The sequence below is a fragment of the Chiloscyllium punctatum genome, chromosome 8, assembly GCF_047496795.1.
Source record: "Chiloscyllium punctatum isolate Juve2018m chromosome 8, sChiPun1.3, whole genome shotgun sequence".
Classification (NCBI taxonomy): Eukaryota; Metazoa; Chordata; class Chondrichthyes; order Orectolobiformes; family Hemiscylliidae; genus Chiloscyllium; species Chiloscyllium punctatum.
In genome coordinates, this window is record NC_092746.1 from 104,498,038 (window position 1) to 104,521,601 (window position 23,564).

At 40.6% G+C, this 23,564-nt stretch overlaps 1 protein-coding gene across 4 annotated transcripts in view; it reads right to left on the bottom strand.

Annotated features, from left to right (window-relative positions):
* The window catches only part of dync2i1 (dynein 2 intermediate chain 1), a 104,797-nt gene extending 88,584 nt beyond the window's left edge, over positions 1-16,213 (bottom strand). For 2 of the 4 annotated variants that reach the window (XM_072576191.1, XM_072576190.1), the window contains exons 1-2: positions 16,090-16,213; positions 4,745-4,798 (exon numbers count right to left, since the gene is read on the bottom strand). In XM_072576191.1, coding sequence (XP_072432292.1) covers positions 4,745-4,798; positions 16,090-16,104 — 69 coding nt within the window. In that variant the 5' untranslated portion in view covers positions 16,105-16,213. The remainder of the gene's footprint in view (positions 1-4,744; positions 4,799-16,089) is intronic. The other 2 variants (XM_072576193.1, XM_072576192.1) reach the window with 2 other exon arrangements.
* Positions 16,214-23,564: the final 7,351 nt, after the last annotated feature.

A 23,564-nucleotide genomic window follows, 5' to 3' on the forward strand; every position in this document is an offset into this window, starting at 1 on the left:
AAAATATGGTCTCATGAGAAAAAGGAACTAAAGGAAATCAGGATTACTAAGAAAATGGTATTGAGGAAACTAAGGGGATTAAAGACTAATAAATCCCCAGGGCCCGGTAATCTGCATCCCAAAGTACTTAAGGAAGCGGCCTGAGAAATAGTGGATGTATTAATGGTCCACCTTTCAAGATTCTATCGACTTTGAAACAGTTCCAATGTACTGGGGAGTAGCTAATATAACCCCAATATTTAAAAAAGGAGGTAGAGAAAACAGGGAATTATAGTCTGTTTATCCTGACATCGGTGATGGGGAAAATGCTAGAGTCCATTATTAAAGATTTCATAGTACAGCACTTGGAAAATAATTACAGGATTGGACAAAGTCAGCATGAATTTACACCAGGTAAATCATGTTTTAACAAATCTATGGATGCAAGATTAGAATTTTTTAGATTAGATTCCCCACAGTATGGAAACAGGCCCTTCGGCCCAACAAGTCCACACTGACCCTCCGAAGGGTAACCCACCCACACCCATGCCCCTACATTTATCCCCGCCTCATGCACCTAACACTATGGGCAATTTAGCATGGCCAATTCACTTAACCTGCACATCTTTGGATTGTGGGAGGAAACCAGAGCACCCAGAGGAAACCCACACAGACAGGGGGAACTAACAGCAATATCTCCAAGTAGGCAGATGACACCAAGCTTGGTGCAAGGGTGAACTGTGAGGCATATGCTTCTTCAAGATGTAGACAAGTTGAATGAATGGGCAAATGTATGGTCAATTAAGTATATTGTGGATAAATGTCCACTTTGGTAGTAAAAACAGGAAGGCAGTTATCTGAATGCTAATGGATTGGGAAAGAGTGAAGTGAAAAATGACCTGGATGCCCTTGCATACCAGTTGCTGAGAGTAAGCATGCAGATGGTGAAGATGGCAAATGATATCTTGGCCTTCATAGTGAGAGGATTTGAATACAGTAATAAGGATTTTTTTTTGATTAGATTAGATTCCCTATAGTGTGGAAACAGGCCCTTCGGCCCAACAAGTCCACACCGACCCTCCAAAAAGCAACCCACCCAAACCCATTCCCCTACACCTAACACTACGGGCAATTTAGCATGAAGGAGAAAGTGAGGACTGCAGATGCTGGAGATCAGAGCTGAAAAATGTGTTGCTGGAAAAGCGCAGCAGGTCAGGCAGCATCCAAGAAGCAGAAGATTCGACGTTTCGGGCATAAGCCCTTCTTCAGGAATTCCTGAAGAAGGGCTTATGCTCAAAACTTCGATTCTCCTGCTCCTTGGATGCTGCCTGACCTGCTGCGCTTTTCCAGCAACACATTTTTCAGAGCAATTTAGCATGGCCAATTCACCTAAGCTGCACATCTTTGGACTGTGGGAGGAAACTGGAGCACACGGAGGAAACCCACGCAGACACAGGGAGAATGTGCAAACTCCACACAGAGAGCTGCCCAAGGCGGGAATTGAACCCGGGTCCCTGGCGCTGTGAGACAGCAGTGCAAACCACTGAGGCACCGTGCCGCCCTAAAGGATGTCTTACTGCAACTGTGCAGGGCCTTGGTGAGACCACACCTGGAGTATTGTATGCAGTTTTAGTCTCCTTTTCCGAGAAAGGACGGTCTGGATATGAAGGAAGTGGCGGATGGCAGGACTGACATATGAAGAGAAATTGGATTGGTTAGGCCTGTATTCACTGGAGTTTAGAAGAGTAAGGATAGGGAACTCAGAAACCTATAAAATTCTAACAGGATTAGACCAGTAAATACTGGAAGGATGCTCCAGAACCAGGGGTTACAATCTAAAAATACAGGATAGGCCATTTAGGACTGAGATGAGGAGAAATTTCTTCACACAGAGTGTGGTAAGCTTGGAATTCTCTGTGACAGAAAGCGGCTGAGACTAAAACATTTAATGCTTTCACGGAGTTAGACCTTAGGGCAAAAGGAATCAAAGGTTCTGGGACGAAAGCGGGAATAGAGTACTGAGCTGGGCAGCCATGATCATACTCAATAGCAGAGCAGGCTCAAAGGACCGAATGGCCTTCTCCTGTTCCTATTATTTTGTTTATATGTTTCTATTACCTGCTGAAGTTGGATGATAGCTTTTTGTAATGAATGCACACGGACTGCCAAGTCCAAATGCTGCAGCTTTCTGCAGTTAAATAGCGATTAGTTCCTCTATCTTTCAGTTGAGGTGCATAAACTCACGTTTTTCCACATTATATTCAATCTGGCAAGTTTTTTGCTCACTCGCTCAACATGTCTGTGTCCTGTGCTCTTCTGTCATCCTCACCACTTGCTTTCCCACCTATTGTTGTACCATCCACAAACATGGCAATAGCACATTCACTTTCCTCATCCAAATCATTGATATATATTGAAAATAATTATGGTCCCAGCACTGATTCCTGTGGCTCACCACAAATTACAGGATGGTATCCTGAAAATGCCCCTTCTGATCCCAACCTTCCATCTCCTCTTCGGCAGTCAGTCCTCCACACATGCAAATATACAACCCCAAAACCATGGGCTTACCTCTTCTGAAGTAGCCTTATGTGTGGTACCTTATCAAACTGCTTTTGGAAATTTCAATATGAATTATACCGGTTGTACATTCTTTATTACATTATTAAACAACTGCAAGACATTTGTCAGGCATGATTTCCCCTTCATGAAGTCATACTGACTCTATCAAGCTACATTATATAATTCTAAAATGCTCTGCTCTTACATCTTTCGAAATGCATTGTATAATCAATACAATGCCATTTGACAACCTCCTCAATTTTATCAGCTGATACTATGATCTCTAAATGTCTGCTGGATTCACTCCTCACCAAAGCTGGCTCTGAATTTTGTCAACGGTTTGTTGACAAACTGACTCCACACCCTTTGCAAGACAATGTAATTCCACCAGAGAATCCCACATTTTAACTCTGGAATGTTTAATATCACCTTCCCACCCACCATCCCATCCAACCATTTCACCCTGTACTCTATGAATTCACGAAGTCTTACTAACATCAGACCCAAACTGGAGTTCATTCTCTCGTAGGAATTGGCTTCCATTTTTTACTTAAACGTCCATTTCTTTTTTTGTCCATCCCTCTGAAACCATTCTATATTCTCCCTTCAATTTCCCTCTCACGTCACTTGGCTGTACCACCTTTAATTTCTCTTGATTGAGGTGCCTTGCCACCAAACCTGTATCCCAATTCAACACATGCTCTCTACATAGTAACACATTATCAAAGGTTTGGTTTCGCCTTGAAATGATTAAGCCCAAGTCTTTACTAAGACGAATCAGCTCGCACTGCTGCTCTCTCTCATCCAGCGAGACAGCGAAGAGGGTTACCTCAGATTACAACAGGATCTGGACCAGATGGGCCAATGGACTGAGAAGTGGCAGATGGAGTTTAATTCAGATAAATGCGAGGTGTTGCATTTTGGGAAAGCAAATCTCAGCAGGATTTATACACTTAATGGTAAGGTCCTAGGGAGCATTGCTGAACAAAGAGACTTTGGAGTGCAGGTTCATAGCTCCTTGAAAGTGGAGTCACAGGTAGATAGGACAGTGAAGAAGGCACTTTATTGCTTCTTATGCTTTCCTTTATTGGTCAGAGTATTGAGTACAGAAGTTGGGAGGTCATGTTACGGCTGTACAAGACATTGGTTAGGCCACTGCTGGAATATTGCGTGCAATTCTGGTCTCCTTCCTATTGGAAAGATGCTATGTTCAGAAAAGATTTACAAGGATGTTGCCAGGGTTGGAGGATCTGAGCTACAGGGAGAGGTTGAACAGGCTAGGGCTGTTTTCCCTGGAGCGTCAGAGGCTGAGGGGTGACCTTATAGAGGTTTACAAAATTATGAGGGGCATGGAAAGGATAAATAGACACAAAATCTTTTCCCAGGGATCGGGGAGTCCAGAACTAGAGGGCATAGGTTTAGAGTGAGAGGGGAAAGATATAAAAGAGACCTAAGGCGCAACGTTTTCACACAGAGGGTGGTATGTGTATGGAATGAGCTGCCAGAGGATGTGGAGGTGGCTGGTACAATTGGAACATTTAAAAGGAATTTGGATGGGTTTATGAATAGGAAGGGTTTGGAGGGATTTGGGCCTGGCGCTGGCAGATGGGACTAGATTGGGTTGGGATATCTGGTTGGCATGGACAGGTTGGACCGAAGGGTCTGTTTCCATGCTGTACATCTCTATGACTCCAACCCCAAATCCCCTATCTTTTCTCCCACCAACGTCCATCATCAAAACATACCTTACCAACTGATAACACCTTCACAACTATCTTTCTCAAAGAAAGAGATTTAATTATTGTTTTAATTAGGATTAAATGGTGGATGGTGAAAAATAAGCATCCAGCAACCTTAAGCAATATAATTTTAAATTAATATAATGAAACATTGTTTCAAACGTTTCATTAACTTAAACAGAATGAATGAAACAGTATACTTAATGAAAATATAGGAAACTGATGATATAAAGCTGCTATAAAATTGAATATAAATGAACTTCGGGATCTCTGAACATCACCGCCAACATTAATCAAAGTATACAAAACCAATTCAGGACTCAAGTATAATTTGTACCTGAAAATCTATAATACAAAGTAATCTTAAATAATAATTCTGCAGTGAAATTGACCCATGAATAATCAACTTTTACATTCCCGATTGTCCTATGACGGTATTATATTTTGTAATTGAAAGCAATTACTTTGATATGCTTGAGCAGCTCATCTGATTTCCAAGTATCATCTTTGGTTTTTGCCTAAAATAAAAGTAAAATTGAACATATTTAAGAAAATATATATATACTGTGCACACATATGACACAATTACCAGGAATCTGAACCAAAAATAGAAACCACCACCAAAATAAAGCAGATCAATTGGGAATTTGAAATATTTCTGTAGGTGCTTTAAAAATCAGAATACAATTGTGTATTAAATGCATATCTTGCTCAAAATTCTACATAAATATTATGTTTCCTTTGCTTGAAAGCAGAATGGCCCATTTTTCATTTATGGAATCAAAATATAATTTTTTTATCTAAGATTATGGAAAGAACAGAGAGTGTGAAGTCGACAGAGAGGGAAAGATGAACTTTTGAAGCTGTTTCAGTTTTAGTAATATCAATTTAATATTAATTTATTCAGGATTTTACCATTTATACAATTTATTCAGCAAGTTATTCTGTGATCCAAGATGGTGCCAGAATGTTGTCCACTTTTCACTGTGCCTAGGTACAGGTAACAAGATATTAAATAATTTTTTAAAAACTGAATTTGAATTCTTGAAAAGCACTTTGCTAAATGAGATTTATATATGCACACTAAAGGAAAATGCTGATTTTGTCATGCTTTGTTAGGAAGTTGTAAGGTTGAATGTTTAGCTTATATTGCCATTTGAGAAATAATGTGTCTTTTTGGCGGAGGTTATCTTGCATTACTTAAACTTTGCCCTACTTGGAGTCTAAAACAAATCATAAGGCTTACTAAATTTTCTATAGCACAAAACATTTGAAGTTAGGGAAAGCAGGATAGTCAGTGATTAAATTTTCTTTAATTTCTGACAGAATCAGCTTGAACTGGGCAAGGAACCAAATCTCCAATCTAAAATATACTATAAACAAAATGCCATACAGTCCTAATTCTGGTTACATTTCAGTTTCGGATCCGCTCTATCTCAGTCTTTGGAAGATCCTAAAACTTGGCCCGGGTCCCAAGTTTTATTATCTTATCTTATTATGACTTCTGTCATGAATACAAGCATCGTGGTGTGGCGACTTATAAAACTTTTCACTGTACTTTTCATGTAAAAGTACACATGATGATAAATTTTGATTCTACTCTTTTCTGCTTCCATCAGTGGAAACAAAATAGATGTTTACCTGTTAACCAAATGAAACGATTTCCAAGTTTGATTTATTAAAAGTAATACATCAACACATTATTTGCAATCTTAAAATGCAGGACATTTCAGAGTTAATCACAAAGCTCCCTCATCAAAATCACATGCGCCAGAACTTAATGAAAGTAGCAAAAGGACAGCATCTGTCACTTACTCTTGCCCACTAAATTTCTATGCCATTTGACAATGGAAGTTGTTAATTGCAAAAGACTGAAACAGTGTGGCATTTTTTGCAGGATATCTGGGCCCGCTTGAAAAAGACATGCAACTACATGCTTCCTTAACCAACCAGGATAAAAGAATTGTCAATGGAGAGAGTAGAGTCTGACCAGAAAATCCAAGTTCACATCACAAATTATGAATAATGAGTTCCAAGGAAGGGTCACTGGATCAGAAACATTCACTATGATTTCTCACCACAAATGCTGCCAGGCCTGTTGAGCTTTTTCAACAATTTTTTTTGCTGTTGATAATGAAGTGAATGTTATTTTAGGCACAGAAAACAAAAGAAAGAAAATGAAGCTATTTTAACAGCAAGGAACGAGGCAAAGAAAAGTTTTTAAAAATTAGTTTCCATTTTTTAAAATCTCCAGTGATCGAGATCTGAAGGAATAAGAACCCTGACTGATTAAAGTTAACTTCCAGTGAGCACTATCGTGCTCTTACCTAAATAACAAGGACCATGAGTATCATCATAACTTTCATAGTAAATTCTTATCCATAGAATTGTGGGCGGTACTGTGGCACAGTGGTTAGCACTGCTGCCTCACAGCGCCAGAGACCTGGGTTCATTTCCCGCCTCAGGCGACTGACTGTGTGGAGTTTGCACGTTCTCCCAGTGTCTATGTGGGTTTCCTCCGGGTGCTCCAGTTTCCTCCCACAGTCCAAAGATGTGCAGGTAAGGTAAATTGGCCATGCTAAATTGCCCGTAGTGTTAGGTAAGGGGTAAATGTATGGGTATGGGTGGGTTGCACTTCGGCGGGTCGGTGTGGACTTGTTGGGCCGAAGGGCCTGTTTCCACACCTTAATGTAATGTAATCTAATCTAATCTAATCTAATGTACAGGTCAGGTGAATTGGCCATGCTAAATTGCCCATAGTGTTGGGTGCATTAGTCAGAGGGAAATGGGTCTGGGTGGGTTACTCTTTGGAGGGTCGGTGTGGACTGGTTGGGCCGAAGAGTCTGTTTCCACACGGTAGGGAATCTAATCTAATCAAAAGAAAGATTGGGTAATCACAGATTGTATTTACTTAAACAATAAACCCTGTGGTTAAAATAAGTAAAGCATTAAACACTGCTTCACCCTAGCAGTAGAGTAACACATTGTGATTTGTATAAAATAACATTCCTTTCACTAAAAGATCAGCTAATTTAAAACGAAGTATGCCAATTTTTATTTTCATTGTCACTTTTAACCAAGTCCAGGCCAATTTGAAAATTTCTTTGACTCAATAGTCAGGGAGGTACAACAATAGTTGTTAAAGAAGAAATTTCTTATGAATACCTTCATGCTGAGCAGGGATACTTTTATTCTGGACAGTCATCACTTAGTTCAGTAGATTCTCAAATTACCAGTTCAAAGAACAACCACTTATCAACACATTATACCAATTCAATCACCAAAATAACATTGTCACATTAGCAAAGTACATTGCTAACAACTGGTATTTCACATGATGCTGCATAAATAAAACACTGCTGAAAATTAAATCCTGGAGATGTTGGTTAAAATGAAGTAAACATTCAAATCATGAATCCACGTAATTGGTTACTTATGTACTACAGCACAGTTAGACAGCCAAGAAATGACTCATCAAACTCACAATTCACTTATTCATTGTTTAAAATATTAACAATCTGGAAACAAAACTATGATGAAATTTGTATAATTATTAATTTTATTGATAAAGTTCATAGATTTCACAAAAATAAAACTGTTATTGCTCCCCTTCTTCAAAGCTTCCGTTTTGATTCCTTGGTCCTTGAAAACAACCACTTCATCGTCAATCTCTTTCCTATTCAAGGTCCTTGGAAATGTAGGCACTTCCAAAATTTGAATTGCTCCAACTAGTTTTTGTACCTGGTACAGCACCAGGAATTTTAAGTGAAGTCACAGACAACATTTTGTGACTGTGATGCACTAAAACTCATAAATCCCACCCCTACCTTTGAAGATAATTATCCAACTATGCTGCTGCAACACGTCTTTCACTCTACACTGAGGCAAGCTGGTTTTGCTAAATTCTATTCATACCAATCATACTATAGCCAAAACATCTCCAGCAAGTTTCTTTCTTTATCTCTGCACTGTTATTTCAGAAATGTGATCAGCTCCTATAAATACACAGCCAATGCCCAATTTTACCTCTATACTGCCTGTCTTTACCCCTCCCTTATATCTCCTTGCAATTGATTCCACCATGCTATGGAGCAGTTTGTTTCCAACCTCATTATTGTGTTCAATCCCTATAGCAAGTTGCTGATCTTTTATCATCAGCAACACAAGAACACCTACTTCAAACTTTGTCAAACGTCGATTCTCCTGCTCCTTGGATGCTGCCTGATGTGCTGCGCTTTTCCAGCAACACATTTTTCAGCTCTGTCTCCATCCTCACCTCAATCCAACTGCAATGATCTGCAATTCTGAAGGTGAACTATCCCCATTCTCCACTGAGTAAACATTGGTTAGATTTCTGTCGCCTATATCCTATCCTGCGCAATTTTTTTAAAGAAACTACAATGCTGAGTGAATAAAGACATCCTAAAGATGAGGTCATCGTTGACTGAGCCAGCATTTATTGCCCATTCTTTAAGGCCCTTGAGAAGGTGGTAGTAATCTACATTCTTCAATATATACACCTACAACATATTTGGGGTAATAATTCCAGGAATTTTACTCAACAACATAGAAGGAACAGCAATATATTTCCAAGTCACGATAGTGAGTAACTTGGAAAAGAATTCGCAAGAATTTTGCACAACTCCCAATGGAGCATTTATGGATTAGAAAATGCTATCTAAGGAATCTTGATGCTTTACTGCGTGGATCTTGTAGATGGTACACACACCACTGTTTATCAGATTACTGCAGAAATCCAAATTTTGACCTGCTCTTGTAGCCAAAGCATTTATATGGAAGATCCAGTTCAATTTCTGGTCAATAGCAACTCCAAAACACCAGTTAAGTTAATAGTAGGGGTTTCAGTGATGATAATGCTATCAACTGATCTTAGAGTAGGATATAAAGGTCAGCATAATATCGGGGCCGAAGGGCCTGTACTGTGCTGAACTGTTTTATATGCTATATAAATGTCATGTAATAATTGATTAATTGCCACTTTTTGGAGACTGTCACTGCCTAGCACTTGTGGGCAGGAATGTCACTTGCCACAAGCTGAGATTTTGTCCAGGTCTTGCCACATACAGACTTGGACTTCTTCAGTATCTGAGATGGTGTGAAGATTGTTGGACGTTGCACAATCAGCAACAAACATCTCCACATCTGACTTCAAAACAGAGGCAACTTCATTGACGAAGTCGCTGAAGATGGTCAGACCTTTGACACTATCCTGAGGAACATCTGCACTGAAATCTGACACTGAGAGAATAGATTTCCATTAACCACAACCATCTCCCTATGTGCCAGGTATGACTCCAACTAGTGCACAGATTTTCCTGATTCCCATTGACAGCAATTTTGCTAGGGGTTCTTGATGTCATATTAAGTCAAATGTGGCCTTGATGTCAAAGTGCAGTCATTCATCCAGGGAGTACAACTCTTTCATCTATGTTTGGATTAAGGGTATAATGAACTTGGAAGCTGAGTGGCCCTGAAGTAACCCAAAGTGAGTGCTAGTGAGCAAGTCAGTACTCTGTAAGAGATGTTCGATAGTACAGTCAACAACTCCTCTCACTATGCTGATCATTGCAGGTAGACCTATTAGGCAGTAACTGGTCAAGTTGGTTTACTCTGCTTTGGCAGGACTTACATGGTCAATTTTTCACATTGTCAGGTGGATACTTGTGTTAGACCTTTACTGGAACAACTCAGGTAGGGGAACACCTCACTCAACAGCCATCTTCAGTACCATCAGTGCAATGCTGTCTGGACCCATAGCCTTTGCAATATCTGGTGCTTCCAACCATTTCTCAGAAGGCGATTAAGGTAGATTATCCATTCTTCACTCTGGTTGCAGATTGTCATTAATACTTTAGTCTTACCTCTTATACTGATGTGCTTGTTTTGCCCATTATTGAGGGTGTGAATATTTGTAGAGCATCCGGCTCTTCTGCTTTGTTGAATTGTCACCGCCACTCATGATTGGATATGGCTGGACTGTTGAGCTTAGATTTGAAGCACAGGACGTGGGGCCACATAGCAGCATGCAATGGACTGAGCTTCAGCAATTCAGCATGAAAGTAGGCACGTGACTCCAGGTTTTAATCCAACAGGTTTACTACTTCACATGAAGGAGTAGCATTCCAAAAGCTTGCGATTTCAAGTAAACCTGTTGGGCTCTAACCTGGTGTTGTGACTTCTGACTTTGTCCACCCCAGTCCAACACCAGCAACTTCACATCACAGCATGAAAGCAATCTTGTGTTTTAGCTTCACCGAGGTGACAGCTCATTTTTACTGGTGCTACATGTGGCTTGCCTTCCTGCACTCGTCACTGAATCAGAGTTAATGCCCCAACTTGATGGTGATGATAGAATGGAGATATGCTAGCCATTAGGTTATAAATTGTGAAAGATATAAAGAAAGAGATACAACGAACAGTCGAGCACGTGTCCTTTGGCCCTTCAAGATTGTGCTAACACATTATACCTTTCTAAACTAAAATCAGTTTGCTTCCAAGCTGCCATTTTCTAAACTGCATACATTTTCAAATCTTGCATCATTGCATTTGTCTACAGTTCATGAACAAAGCTACAAATTAAACAAGCTTTTCCAGACAATACACATCAGGATAATGCTCTGAACTGATTAATTTTTCACTCAATTGAAATGATGTATCCTATTTATAAATATATAAAAAGAAATCAAGAAAATGTCATCAGATTTTTCAATGCTCACCACATCAATTAGATGTAAAACATCACATTCCTAAAGCTTGACAGATGCTAACTCAGAAGGTGAACAAACAAAAGACTTCAAAACCACCTCTGGGTTTCCCGGAAAATGGCACAGTGGTTAGCACTGCTGCCTCACAGCGCCAGAGATCCGGGTTCAATTCCCGACTCAGGCGACTGACTGTGTGGAGTTTGCACATTCTCCCCATGTCTGCGTGGGTTTCCTCCAGGTGCTCCGGTTTCCTCCCACAGTCCAAAGATGTGCAGGTCAGGTGAATTGGCCATGCTAAATTGCCCGTAGTGTTAGGTAAAAAGGGGTACACGTAGGGGTATGTGTAGGTTGCGCTTCGGCGGGTCGGTGTGGACTTGTTGGGCCGAAGGGCCTGTTTCCACACTGTAAGTAATCTAATCTAAAACTTCCTGGAAATTACTCCCCCAAAATAATTCTGCATATCGTGTACTGCAACTCATGGCCGATCGAAAGATACACAAGTCTTCCAAGCTCTCTGTGGAACATATGGAGAGACTGCGACTTGGTGGTAATGTTATTAGGCTAGTAATCCAGAGCTAATGCTCTGGGGAGACAAGTTAAAATACCACAATGGTAGCTGGTTGTGGAATCAATTAGCTCTATCACTTGCTGCTGAGGAGATCTGGTACACAAGTAGTCCTGCGTTGTAACTTCATTATGCTAACACTTCAATTTCAGGTGTACCTTCCTGCACTCCTCATTGAACCAGGATTGATTCCCTGGCTTGATGACAATGGAAGGGTCGGGGACAATTTATCAGGCCATAAATTTACAGATTATGTTGAAGTACAATTCTGCTGCTACTGATTGCCCACAACATTTCATGGTTACCCAGTCTTGAGTTGCTAGATCTGTTCAAAGTCATAGTTATAGAATGGAGGGTATCTTCAATATGAAGACAAGACTTTGCTCATTAACGACTGAACAGTGGTCACTCTGACCAATAGTGTCACGGACAGATGCATCCCTGATTGGGCAGGCTGATAGGTGATAGAATTCTTAAACTGTAATGAGAGCTTTTTAAGTCAATTGTAGAAAATTCAAATGAGACAGGATAGTGCTGTCATGGAATCATAGAATTGAACCCCTACAGTATGCAAGCAGGCTATTTGGCCCTTCGAGTCCTTCACCAACCCTCCAAAGAACATCCTACCCAGAGCCATCTCCTACCCTGTACCTGTAATCCTGCATTTCCCATGGCTAACCCACCTAACCTGCACATTCCTAGATGCTATGGGCAACTCACTCTGGCCAATCCATCTAACCTGCACATCTTTGGACTGTGGGAGGAAACCAAACCATCTGGAGTAAACCCACACAGACACAGGGAGAATGTGCAAACTCCACACATTCTCCACCAAAGGCAGGAATCAAACTCAGGTACCTTGCATTGTAGGCTGCAGTTCTAACCACTGAGCCACCATGCCAATCCCTCCTGTCGTTGGTCAAGGACTGTTTTTGACAAAAAGAACAAAGATAAATCAGAAATACAAGCTTTGAATTGGGAGAAGGATGATTTTAATACGGTAACACATGATCTGGTCAAAGTGGATTATTTCTTTTAGGAAACTCTCTATCAGAGCAGGGGAAATCTTTCAAAAAGGGATAGCGAAAGTGCAGGGCCAACATATTCTTATGAAGGTGGTGAAAAGTGGAACCAATTATTCCAAGAACCTTGTATATTGAGCAATGGATAGGATTTGATCACAAAAAAGGAAGCTTATGGTAGATACAGAGGGCTCAGAATAACAAAAGCCCTGGAGAAGTATAGAAAGTGCAGGGTTTACTTGTAAAATGAAATAGGAAAGTAAACAAGGGACATGAGGAAACAATGACAGGTAAAATTAAGGAAAATCCAAAGACATTTTATAAGTATGTTAAGAGAAAGAGGATAGCCAGTGAAAGACTAGGTCCCATTAAGGATCTAAATGGCAAACTGTGGATGGAGGCAAAATACATAGGTGAATTGCATCTGTATTCATTACATTTGCATAATAAAGAAGAACTATGTTAGTATAGAAATCAGAAAAGAACTGTGATATACTTGAACAAATTATAATTGAGAAGCAGGTGGATTCAGTAATTTTGAGTGGGCCTAAAATTGGATAAATCCTCAGATCCAGATAAAATATATAACCGGCTACTCTGGGAGATAGGCAAGGAGAATGAAGGAGATCGGACAGTAATTTTCAAATTCTATTTCAAGTATGGCTCTGTTGTTCAAGAGGGTGGAAGGAATAAAACACAGAACAATAGGCCAATGAGTATAACATCAGTAATACTGAAATTATTGGGAAAAAAAACTGCAAAACAGAACTAATCTCCACTTGGAGAGGCAAGGGGTTCATCAAGGAAAGTCAGCATGGCTTTGTCAAGGAGAGATCATGTTTAACAGGTTTGAGTGAATTTTTCAAGAAGGTGAGTAGATATCTGTATCTCAATAAGACTTTTGCCAAAGTCTTGCATGAGAGATAACAGCCCAAGTGATCAAGGGCAAATTTAGCAAACAGGATAGAAAATTATTTTAGCAACAGGGGCCAAAGAGAAATGGTCAAAAGTTACTTAAAACATTGGAAGCCTGTTTCCAGTGACACACTGTATGGTTTAGTGATGGGTTCCTCGCTCTTTGTAGTGTATGTTAATGATTGAGAGGTAATGCAAGAGGTTTGATCAATACATTCAATAATGACACAAAAATTGGTGGTCTGGTGAACTGTGAGAAGAAAACTACAGAATAATATGTTTGGGGTGGTCGGCAGGCAAATCAACAGCAAATGTAATTTAACTCTGAAGAGAGTAATTTTTTAGGACTAACAAGATAAGGAAGTCACAAATGGTAGGACACTAGGAGGCATAGAGGATCTGAGAGACCTACATGTCCTTTAAAGCAACAGAGCAGGTAGACAATATGGTAAAGGCAGCATGTGGGATACATGCCTTTATTAACTGCGACACTGAATACAACAGCAAGGAAATTATGATGAGGCTACATATTACATTGATCATGCCACATCTGGAGTACTGTGTGCTGTTTTGGTTGCACAAGAAAGGGTGCAGTGGAGATTCACCAGGATGTTTTCTGAACTGGAGCGATACTCGTTAGACTGGGGTTGTTCTCCTTAGAACGGAAAAGATGGAGGGAGGACCTAATTCAGAATTCCTAAATTGTGATGGACGTATTTGGGTAGAGAGGAAGAAATGTCTTCACTTAATGGAGGGATGAATAACTAGGGAGCAGTTTTAAATTAAAGGACAGGAGATTTAGATAGGACTGGAGGAAGAATGTTTTCAAGCAGAATCTGGTAAGTATCTGTAACTCTCTGCCAAATTGAAAGGCAGAAAGTTCCAGATTTCTAAACAGAAATCGCACAACATTTAAGTGGTATTTAGATGATCACTTGAAGCATTCTAGATACAAGGATATAGGCCAAGAGTTGGGAATTGGGGTTATAGTAAAATCATAGAGTCATACAGCATGGAAATGGGCCCTTCGGTCCAACCAGTCCATGCCAACCATAATGTAAAACTAGTCTCACCTACCTCCACTCAGCTCATATCACTCCAAGATTTCGTATTCACATATTTATCCAAACGTTGATTCTCCTGCTCCTCAGATGCTGCCTGACCTGCTGGGCTTTTCCAGCACCACACTCTCAACACTATCCAAGGCCCTACATTTAATTGTGTAAGTCTTAACTTTGTTTGTTTTCCCAAAATGCTATCATCTCGCATTTATCCAAAGTAAAGTCCATCTGCCATTCTTTAGCCCATTAACTCAACTGATCAAGATCTCTTTATAATAAAAGATAACTTTTTCCACTGTCCACTTTACCACCAATTTTGGTGTCATCCACAATCTTACTAACTATGCCTTCTATATTCACATCTAAATCATTTGTACAAATGACAAATAAAAGCAGACCAGTGCTGATTCCTGTGGAACACCATTGGTCACAGACCTCCACCATCGTTCTCTATCTCCTGCTGTTAAGCCAACTTTGTGTCCTACTGGCAAGCTCACTCTGAATCCCATGCAATGTAACTTTACTCGTACAAGTTAAAAATCACACAACACCAGGTTAAAGTCCAACAGGTTTATTTGGAAGCACTAGCTTTCAGAGCACTGTTCCCCAAATAGACCTGTTGGCCTATAACCTGGTGCTGTGCGACTTTTAACTTTGTCCACCCCAGACCAACACCGGCACCTCCACCTCCACTAGTCTACATTGCAGAACTTTTGCAGAACAGGCTTTACCAAACTCCAATAATTTGGGGGGGGGCGTGGAATGCAGAGCAGGTCAGGCAGCATCGGAGGAGCAGGAAAATTGGCATTTCGGGCAGGAGCCCTTCATCAGATTCCTGATGAAGGGCTCCTGCCCGAAACGTTGATTCCTCTGCTCCTCCGATGCTGCCTGACCTGCTGCGCTTTTCCAGCACCATTCTAATCTTGACTCTGATCTGCAGAGGTAAAAACAATGACTGCAGATGCTGGAAACCAGATTCTGGATTAGTGGTGCTGGAAGAACACAGCAGTTCTTCGAAGCTACTTGGATGCTGCCTGAACTGCTGTGCTCTTCCAGCACCACTAATCCAGAATCTGATCTGCAGTCCTCACTTTCGTCCAAGTAAATAGTGTCTACCGCTGTGCCCTTATCAATCCTCTTGGTTCCTTCCTCAGAAAACTCAATCACGTTTGAGAGCCATGATTTCCCTTGCACAAACCCATACTGACTATCCTTAATCAGTCCTTGTCTCTCCAAATGCATATAAATCCTATCTTGCGGGACCATTTCTAACAAATTACCCACCACCGAAGTTGGACTCACAGGTCTACAGTATAGCTGGATGAACTGCACGGACACGATGAGCCCAAGAGCCTAATTCTGTCCTGGACAAGCAGCGTGACATTTCTGAACCCCTTCGCTCCCGGGTTTTTTGTCTGAGCCCCCCCCCCCCGCCGTTCTGAGCTTCTTCCCAAATCTCCAAGACTCGTTGCGTTACAATTCAAGCACATTTTCTCCCCACCCTTTGTTGTTTAATCTTACCTTGCTGGACTTCATGGTGCCAGCGGGCGGCGTTACTATAGCGTGCCCGCGGATCCCTGGTTACCAAGGAGCCGCCATTTTGGTTCAGGGAGAAACATTCGAAACAGCGCCTGCGCCGATCGGGCCTGCAACCATGGCGACTGGGTCGGGCCCTATTGTGAAACCATGGCAACCGCGGCACGAATGCCCCCCCCACGCCCCGCCCCAAACACTGGGTTCAGCCAATCCGGTGGCGGGCTGGCTTCGTTGGACGTCATCGCTTCAGCCAGTGATCTTAAAGGGATTTATCTGGAGTGCCTGTCAGATGCTGAATATCTGAAAAAATACACTAAAATAATGATATCCACACCGACTCAGGGAATGTTCTTTATTTTGGATATTACCTGATATATAAACATACATTATACTAGATCGAGCTAAAACACTTCAGTAACTGCTGAAGTTAGCATTTTGTAACACTGTGATAATCTGCAGATTTAAACATGAGGTCCCAGAAATAATCTGTGCATCAAACGAAGCTCACTGCATTAACTAATACAGGAACTTAACATAAGCTCATCATAAAGCCTTGCTGACTATCCCTGATAAAACCTTGCCTCTCAAAATGGAGATCCAATTTTCTCCCCTATTTTCTCCAATAGTTTCTCTTAACACTGATCTGATACTTACTGCCCAGTGAAGTAGTTGAGGCATCCTCAGTAAATGCTTTCAAAGGTAAAATTTTGAAAAGTAAAGGAATTAAAGGTTATGGTGAGAGGATGGGTAAGTGGAGCTGAGGCCACGAAAAGATCAGCCATGATTTTATTGAATGGCAGAGCAAGCTCAAAGCGCCAGATGGCCTACTCCTGCTCCTAGTTCTTATGTTCTATAAACAATACATGGGCTTGGGCCAAGTACTGGAAAATGGGATTAGAATAGTTAAGTGGTTGTTTTTGACTGGTGTAGACTTGATGGACTGAAAGAAGATTTTCTGTGCTGTGGATCTTGCTGACTGTTGAGTCAGAAATATTGTCCTCATCACTCCACCCACTTGAATACTGGGTTCAAGAAGGACACCAAAGTCTTTGCACTGAATTTTGAGGAAGTGGCAGAGAAATTGTTGATGGAATGTCTCCACTTCTTTAATGTGACAATGGTACACAGTCTGGGTCTCATTGCAGTACAGGAGTGTGGTGATGACAGCTACTCTGTATGTTAGGAGTTTAGTTGACTTGCAGAAGTCTATACTGACAAGTACAGTCGTGGATTGTAGAAGACTGAATTGGTGCAGGTGGTCCAGGTGTTGGAATTTCTTATCAATGGTGACTTTCAAGATAGATAGATGACAATGTATGAGCAGTGCCCAATATATTCCAAAGTCTGCTTCACTGTGTATGGCAGGTAAAATAATTCCTCTGAAACAAATGCAGAGATTACTACAGGAATTCAGCAGGTCTGGCAGCATCTGTAGAGATAGAAAAACAGTTAACTTTTCAGTTCTTCTTCAGAACTGAAAGGTGTTGGCAGCTGAGTTTTTTTAACTCCATTGACAGAAGTGGAGGAAAAGCAAGAGGACAGATGGTATAGCAGCCCAGTGCAAAACACAAAGGTTGTTAATGGTGGTGAAAGAGAAAAGAAGATATAATTTAGGTGTAAGTTAAGATTTGGAAGGGAGAAAATGGAGTCAAACACTAATATCACCACATTACCCTGCACTGAATGGTACTACAAAAGAAAGTTATACAGACTGCGATGAAATCTTTTCATGTATATTTGCTTGATGGCATGCTAGGTCATGATTTTCATTTTGTTTCCTTCAACACCACCTAGACATTTTATGTTCTCTTACAGAATAACCGCACAATCAATAACAGGTTTCCCACCTTGTGAGTTAGTTTTTAAATACATTCCTAGGACAAAGGTTAGGTTGCTTAAGCTTGATGTCAATAGCAATACAAAACATAATACAAAACAAGTAATAATACCTAACACACGAAACTTCAGTGTTGGTCAGAAGGTCAGATGTTGGTCATTCTCAGCAACCACCAAGGTGACAAAGAGACATATATGATCATTGGTGTTAGTTGAAGGAGATTCAGTGCATTCACTATTCATCCAGTTCTGAACATGGAGAGGTAACAGCCATGCAGTTCTACCACTGAATTGTTAATGCAGAGAGCCAGATAATGTTCTGGGGACCCAAGGTTTGAATCCCTCCATGACAGATAGTGGAATTTGATTTTCACAAAAATCTGGAATTAGGAGTCTAACATTGGCCATGAAACCAATGTTGATTTTTAGAAAACTGAATCTGAATCACTAATTTTTCTTCAGGGAAGGAAATCTTTTGCTCTTACCTGATCTGGGCTACATGCAACTGCAGACACACAGCAATGTGGCTGAAACTGCCCTCTGGGCAATTAGGGTTGGGCAAAAAATGCTGGCCCAGCGATATCCTCATGCTGTGATCAATTAAAATAAAGTAAATTATAATCTGAAAATGCAGAACATTGCACTTTCAGGAAATAATCCTTAAGTGTCTACTGCCAATAATTCCATCTTCAGACTGATTATCATCATCAACTTTATCCATTAAGCAGCTGTTTTAAATTTGTGATGCTTTAGTTTTAATACCTCTGCTTCAAAGCTAATGCTGTTGTCATTGCACATGGAATTGGTGACAGCCTGTCACAGCCAGATCACTTCACTGACCCCCCTGCTTATGAGCAGGTAGGCCATTGTATCAACCATTTTGATGTTCTTTGTTTTCTTTTGTGGGATATGAGCATTACTGGTTAGGCCAGCATTTATCAACCGTACTTCATAGTGCGTGAGAATTTAGCAATAATCCACCTTATAGAACTGTTGTAGTCCATGTACGGTCTTTTTCCCTCTCTTTTGGGGTTGTTGAAATAAACTTAGTTCCATAATGACTGCTGAAGGTTGAACATTTGTTAGTGTTATCATTATGTTATAGCAGCAAAATAGAACATGGTATTCTAAATGCGGCTGGTCCAAGGCTTTAACAAGGCAAAGACACTAATACTTTAATGCTGACTTTATGTCCTTATGTAGTATTCACTTTTGCAACAATCTTGTGTCACATGGACCTTCATAGAGTTTACAGACATTCATAGAGCTTTTACAGCAATGGAAAGAAGCTTAATTGTCTGGAAAAACATGAAGCAGGAAAATGAAGCTACAATAAAATTTAAATTGATGTGGCAATACTACAGAGTTTAGATCCCACCAGATGATTGTGGAATTGCTTAGCTCTGTAATATGTTGTCACTTCACCAGGTTGAAACTGAAATTACTTCACTGAGGCCAATATATTGTCACTAAGTTGCACTTTATTTACATTTGGAGTGTCCCTGACACTGATACAGCTCCCTCCGAGCAAAGTCCCAGAGTGAACACAACCTCTGGCACGTCTGTTTTTATCTGTCAGCCAGGACTCTCTGATTGGACCAGATTAATAGCCCCAAACAGGGAACTCATATTCTATGAGGTCCACCTGGCTGATGTCTTTACAATCACAACAGATACTTTATTTTTGATTATGTGCAGTGCTGTCCTGCCACTCTACAATAAACCAATGTTAATTTCCTGTCTCGATGGTAGAGTGGAGGATAGGCCAGACAATGAAGTTACATGTTGTGATTGAATACAATTCTGTTGCTGCTGGTGGCACACACAGCCTAACAGATCTCCAATTTGAGTTGCTATGTCTGTTTAAATTCTGTCCCATTGAGTAGAGTGATTGTGTTGTGTAGCATTATGAGGATGTCCTAAATTTGAAGATAGGAATAGGGCAAATGCAACCAATTCTTTATCTGATACCTGCTGATCTACAAGATTTTCTGAGAAAGGGTCAGTGGACCCGAAAGTTAACTTTGATTTCTCTTCGCTATTGCTGCCAGATGTGCTGAGCTTTGACGGCAACTTCTGTTTTTGTTTCTGATTTACATCATCCACAGTTGTTTTGATTTTTAGTTAGTACTTTGAAGCCATTTGTGCAGAAGTTTTTCAAAAGCTTTTTGTAAGCGTGGACAGATAATATAAACTGGCCTTTCCATATTCACCATCTTTATAGCCTCCTAAAATAAAATGTCAATCAAGTTGACTCTCATTTTCCAGGAGGCAAAGTGAAATATCCTAATATTCCCTGTTAAAAATCACGCAACAGCAAGTTATAGTCCAACAGGTTTAATTAGAAGCACAATTAAATCTGTTGGACTATAACCTGGTGTTGTGTGATTTTTAACTTTGTACATCCCAGTCCAACACCAGCATCTCCAAATAATAATATTCCCTGGTCTTTCAAAATTATCAGATAATGCATCTTATAACCCTTCTCAGCAATGAACATGAATGGTGGCACACAGGCTGCATATTTATTGGAACAATCATAGTTAAATATATTCAAAGCCAAATATATTCTCTATGTTGAGACAGACGTGATTATGCTGCTCCGTGCACAAGGTTAGATTGTCCTTGGTTTTTTTTCAGAGGGATCGTAAAGAAACAGGTTCCAAAATGTTTGTGTTTATCTACTCAATGAAGCTTTTAAGTTAAAAAAAAATGTATAATGAAAGGGGAGCGGTCAATACTCCTAGCTCTGCATTTTGTCATTTTGGTTTGGTTTGACTTTTAGTATTCTGGCTGTTCAGAGCTGCTGTTCAGTTGTTAGCTGGGAAAGAAGAAACAGCTACATTGAAGAAGGTGTTCCATCCTGAATCTCTCTCTACTGTAAAGGTCCTGTGTTTAATTTTACCTTTTTTGTCAAAGTGTGTTTATGGCAATTGTTGCAGGAATTTGGAGCAACATCATTAAGTTGGGATAGTCTGTTGGGTTTTCGGATGGTTAAGTTATTCTGTTTCCTGTTCTCTTTTATTTGTGTTTAATTTGGTACTCTGTAAATAAATTCTGTTTTGTTTGAAACCAAAGGGTTTTGACCAGCTGTATCACTTCTGGAATATAGAACAGTTAGGGTCTGGGCTACCTTCTTGAAATGTTTTGAGGGGGTCTGGTCTGGTCCATAACACAGACAACAGCAAAGACCAGTGCCAGTGTAGATGGCAGAAGAATTTTTCAATAACAAACCTTGAGGCCAGGACATCAGCAGAACCTTGAGGAACTCTGACAGGATTTGCCTTGAGCTGAGATGATTGCCTGGCATCAATCACAAACGACTTCCTTTGTGTTGGGTATGACTCAAACTAGTGGAGAACTTTTGCCTGGATTTCCAGTGACTTCACTCTTAAGAAAAACCCATTTGGTTCACAAATGTCCTTGAGGGAAGGAAACAGCCGTTCTTACTAGGACTTGCCTACTTGTGACTCCAGACCCACAATTTAGTTGAATCTTGACTGCAGTCTGAAATGACCCAACAAGTGTTCAGCTCAAAGACGTTTGGAATGGACAATAAGACCTTAAGACATAGGAGCAGAAATTAGATCATCTGATCTATCCAGTCTGCTCCACCATTCAATCATGGCAGATAAGTTTCTCAACCCCATTTTCCCGCTTTCTCCCAGTAACATTTGATCCCCATGACAATTAAGAACCTATCTATCTCTGTCCCAAATATGCTCAATGACCTGGACTCCACAGTTTTCTGTGGCAATGAATTCCATACATTTGCTACTCTCTGGCTGAAGAAGTTTCTCCTCATCACTGTTCTAAAGGATCTTTCCCTGACTCCAAAACTGTGTCCTCAGGTCCTTCTCTCTCCTGTTAATGGAAATATCTTCCCAATGTCCACACTGTCCAGGCCGTTTGGTATTCTGTAAGTTTCAGTTAGATTCCCCCCCTCATCCTTCTAAACTCCATGTATAGACCCAGAATCTTCAAACATTCCTCATATGTTAAGCTGTTCATTCCTCAGACCATTCTCATAAACCTCCTCTGAACACACTCCAGGGCCAGCACATCTTTCCTGAAGTATGGGGCCCAAAATTGCTCACAATATTCTAAGGTGAATACCTTTACTAACTTTCATAGGTACACCATCGAGCGCATTCTGTCTGGATGTATCACTACCTGGCAACTTTACCATTCAAAATCGGAGATGGTTACAGAGAGTGGTGAACTCGGCTCGGCCAATCACAAAGGCCAATCTCCCATCTATAGAATCCATCTACCAGGCCCGCTGTCAAGGAAAGGCCGCCAGTATTCTCAAAGATCCATCCCACCCTGGCAATGTTTTTCTACAACCTCTACCATCAGGGAGAAGGTACAGACACACACACCAGCCGGTTTCGAAACAGTTTCTACCCTACTTTTGTTAGAATGGACTCACAAACTCTTAACATTCACCTGTACCTGCGTTTTTGGTTTTGCTGCTGTTTACTTATCTATGCTATTTAACTCTGTGATCTGCCTGTATTGCTTGCAAGACAAAGCTTTTCACTGTACCTCAGTACATGTGACAATAAATTCAATTCAAATGTGGTCTGACCAAAGCCCTATAAAGCCTCAGAAGTACATCCCTGCTTTTATATTCTAGTCTTCTCAAAATAAATGCCAACATTGTATTTGCTTTCCTAACTACTGACTCAACTTATAAGTTTACCTTGAGAGAATCCTGGACCAGGACTCTCAAATCTCTTTGCATTTCAGATTCTGAAATTTCTCCCCATTTAGGATATAGTCTGTATTCCTCCTAACAAAGTGTATGACCTCACACTTTCCCATGCTGCACTCCATCTGCTGCTTTTTTGCCCATTCTTCTAACCTGTCCATAACTTTCTGCAGTCTGCTACCCCCTCAATACTACCTAACCCTCTACCTATCTTTGTATCAATTGCAAACATAGCCAGAATGCCCTCAGTTCCTTCACCTGAATCATTAATGTATAAAATGAAAAGTTGTGGTTCCAACACTGACCCTTGTGGAACATCACTTGTCACTGGCTACCATCCTGAAAAGGACCCTTTTATCCCCACTCTCTGCTTTCTGCCAGACAGCTAAGCTTCTATCCATACTAGTACCTTACCCCTAACACTATGGGCTCTTATCATACACAGCAGCCTCCTGTGCGGCATCCTGTCAAAGGCCTTCTTGAAATCCAGGCAGATAGTATCCATTGGTTCTCGTTGGTCCAACATGCTCATTACCTCCTCAAAGAATTCTGACAAATTTGTCAGGCATGGCCTCCCTTAATGAAATCATGCTGATTTTGCCCAATTTCTTGTACACTTTCAAGTATTCAGAAATCTCATCCTTCACAATGGACTCCAAAATCTTAACAACGACCAAGGTCAGGCTATTCAGCCTTCAATGTCCTATCTTTGCCTTACTCCCCTTTTAAACAGAGCGGTTACTTTAAGGATTTTCCAGTCCTCTGGAACAGTCCCTGATTCCAGTGATTCCTGGAAGATCACCACTAATGCCTCCACAATCTATTCAGCTATCTCCTTCAGAACTCTGGGGTGTAGTCCATCTGGTCCAGGTGATTTGTCATTTCAGTTTTTCTAGCAGCTTCTCCTTGG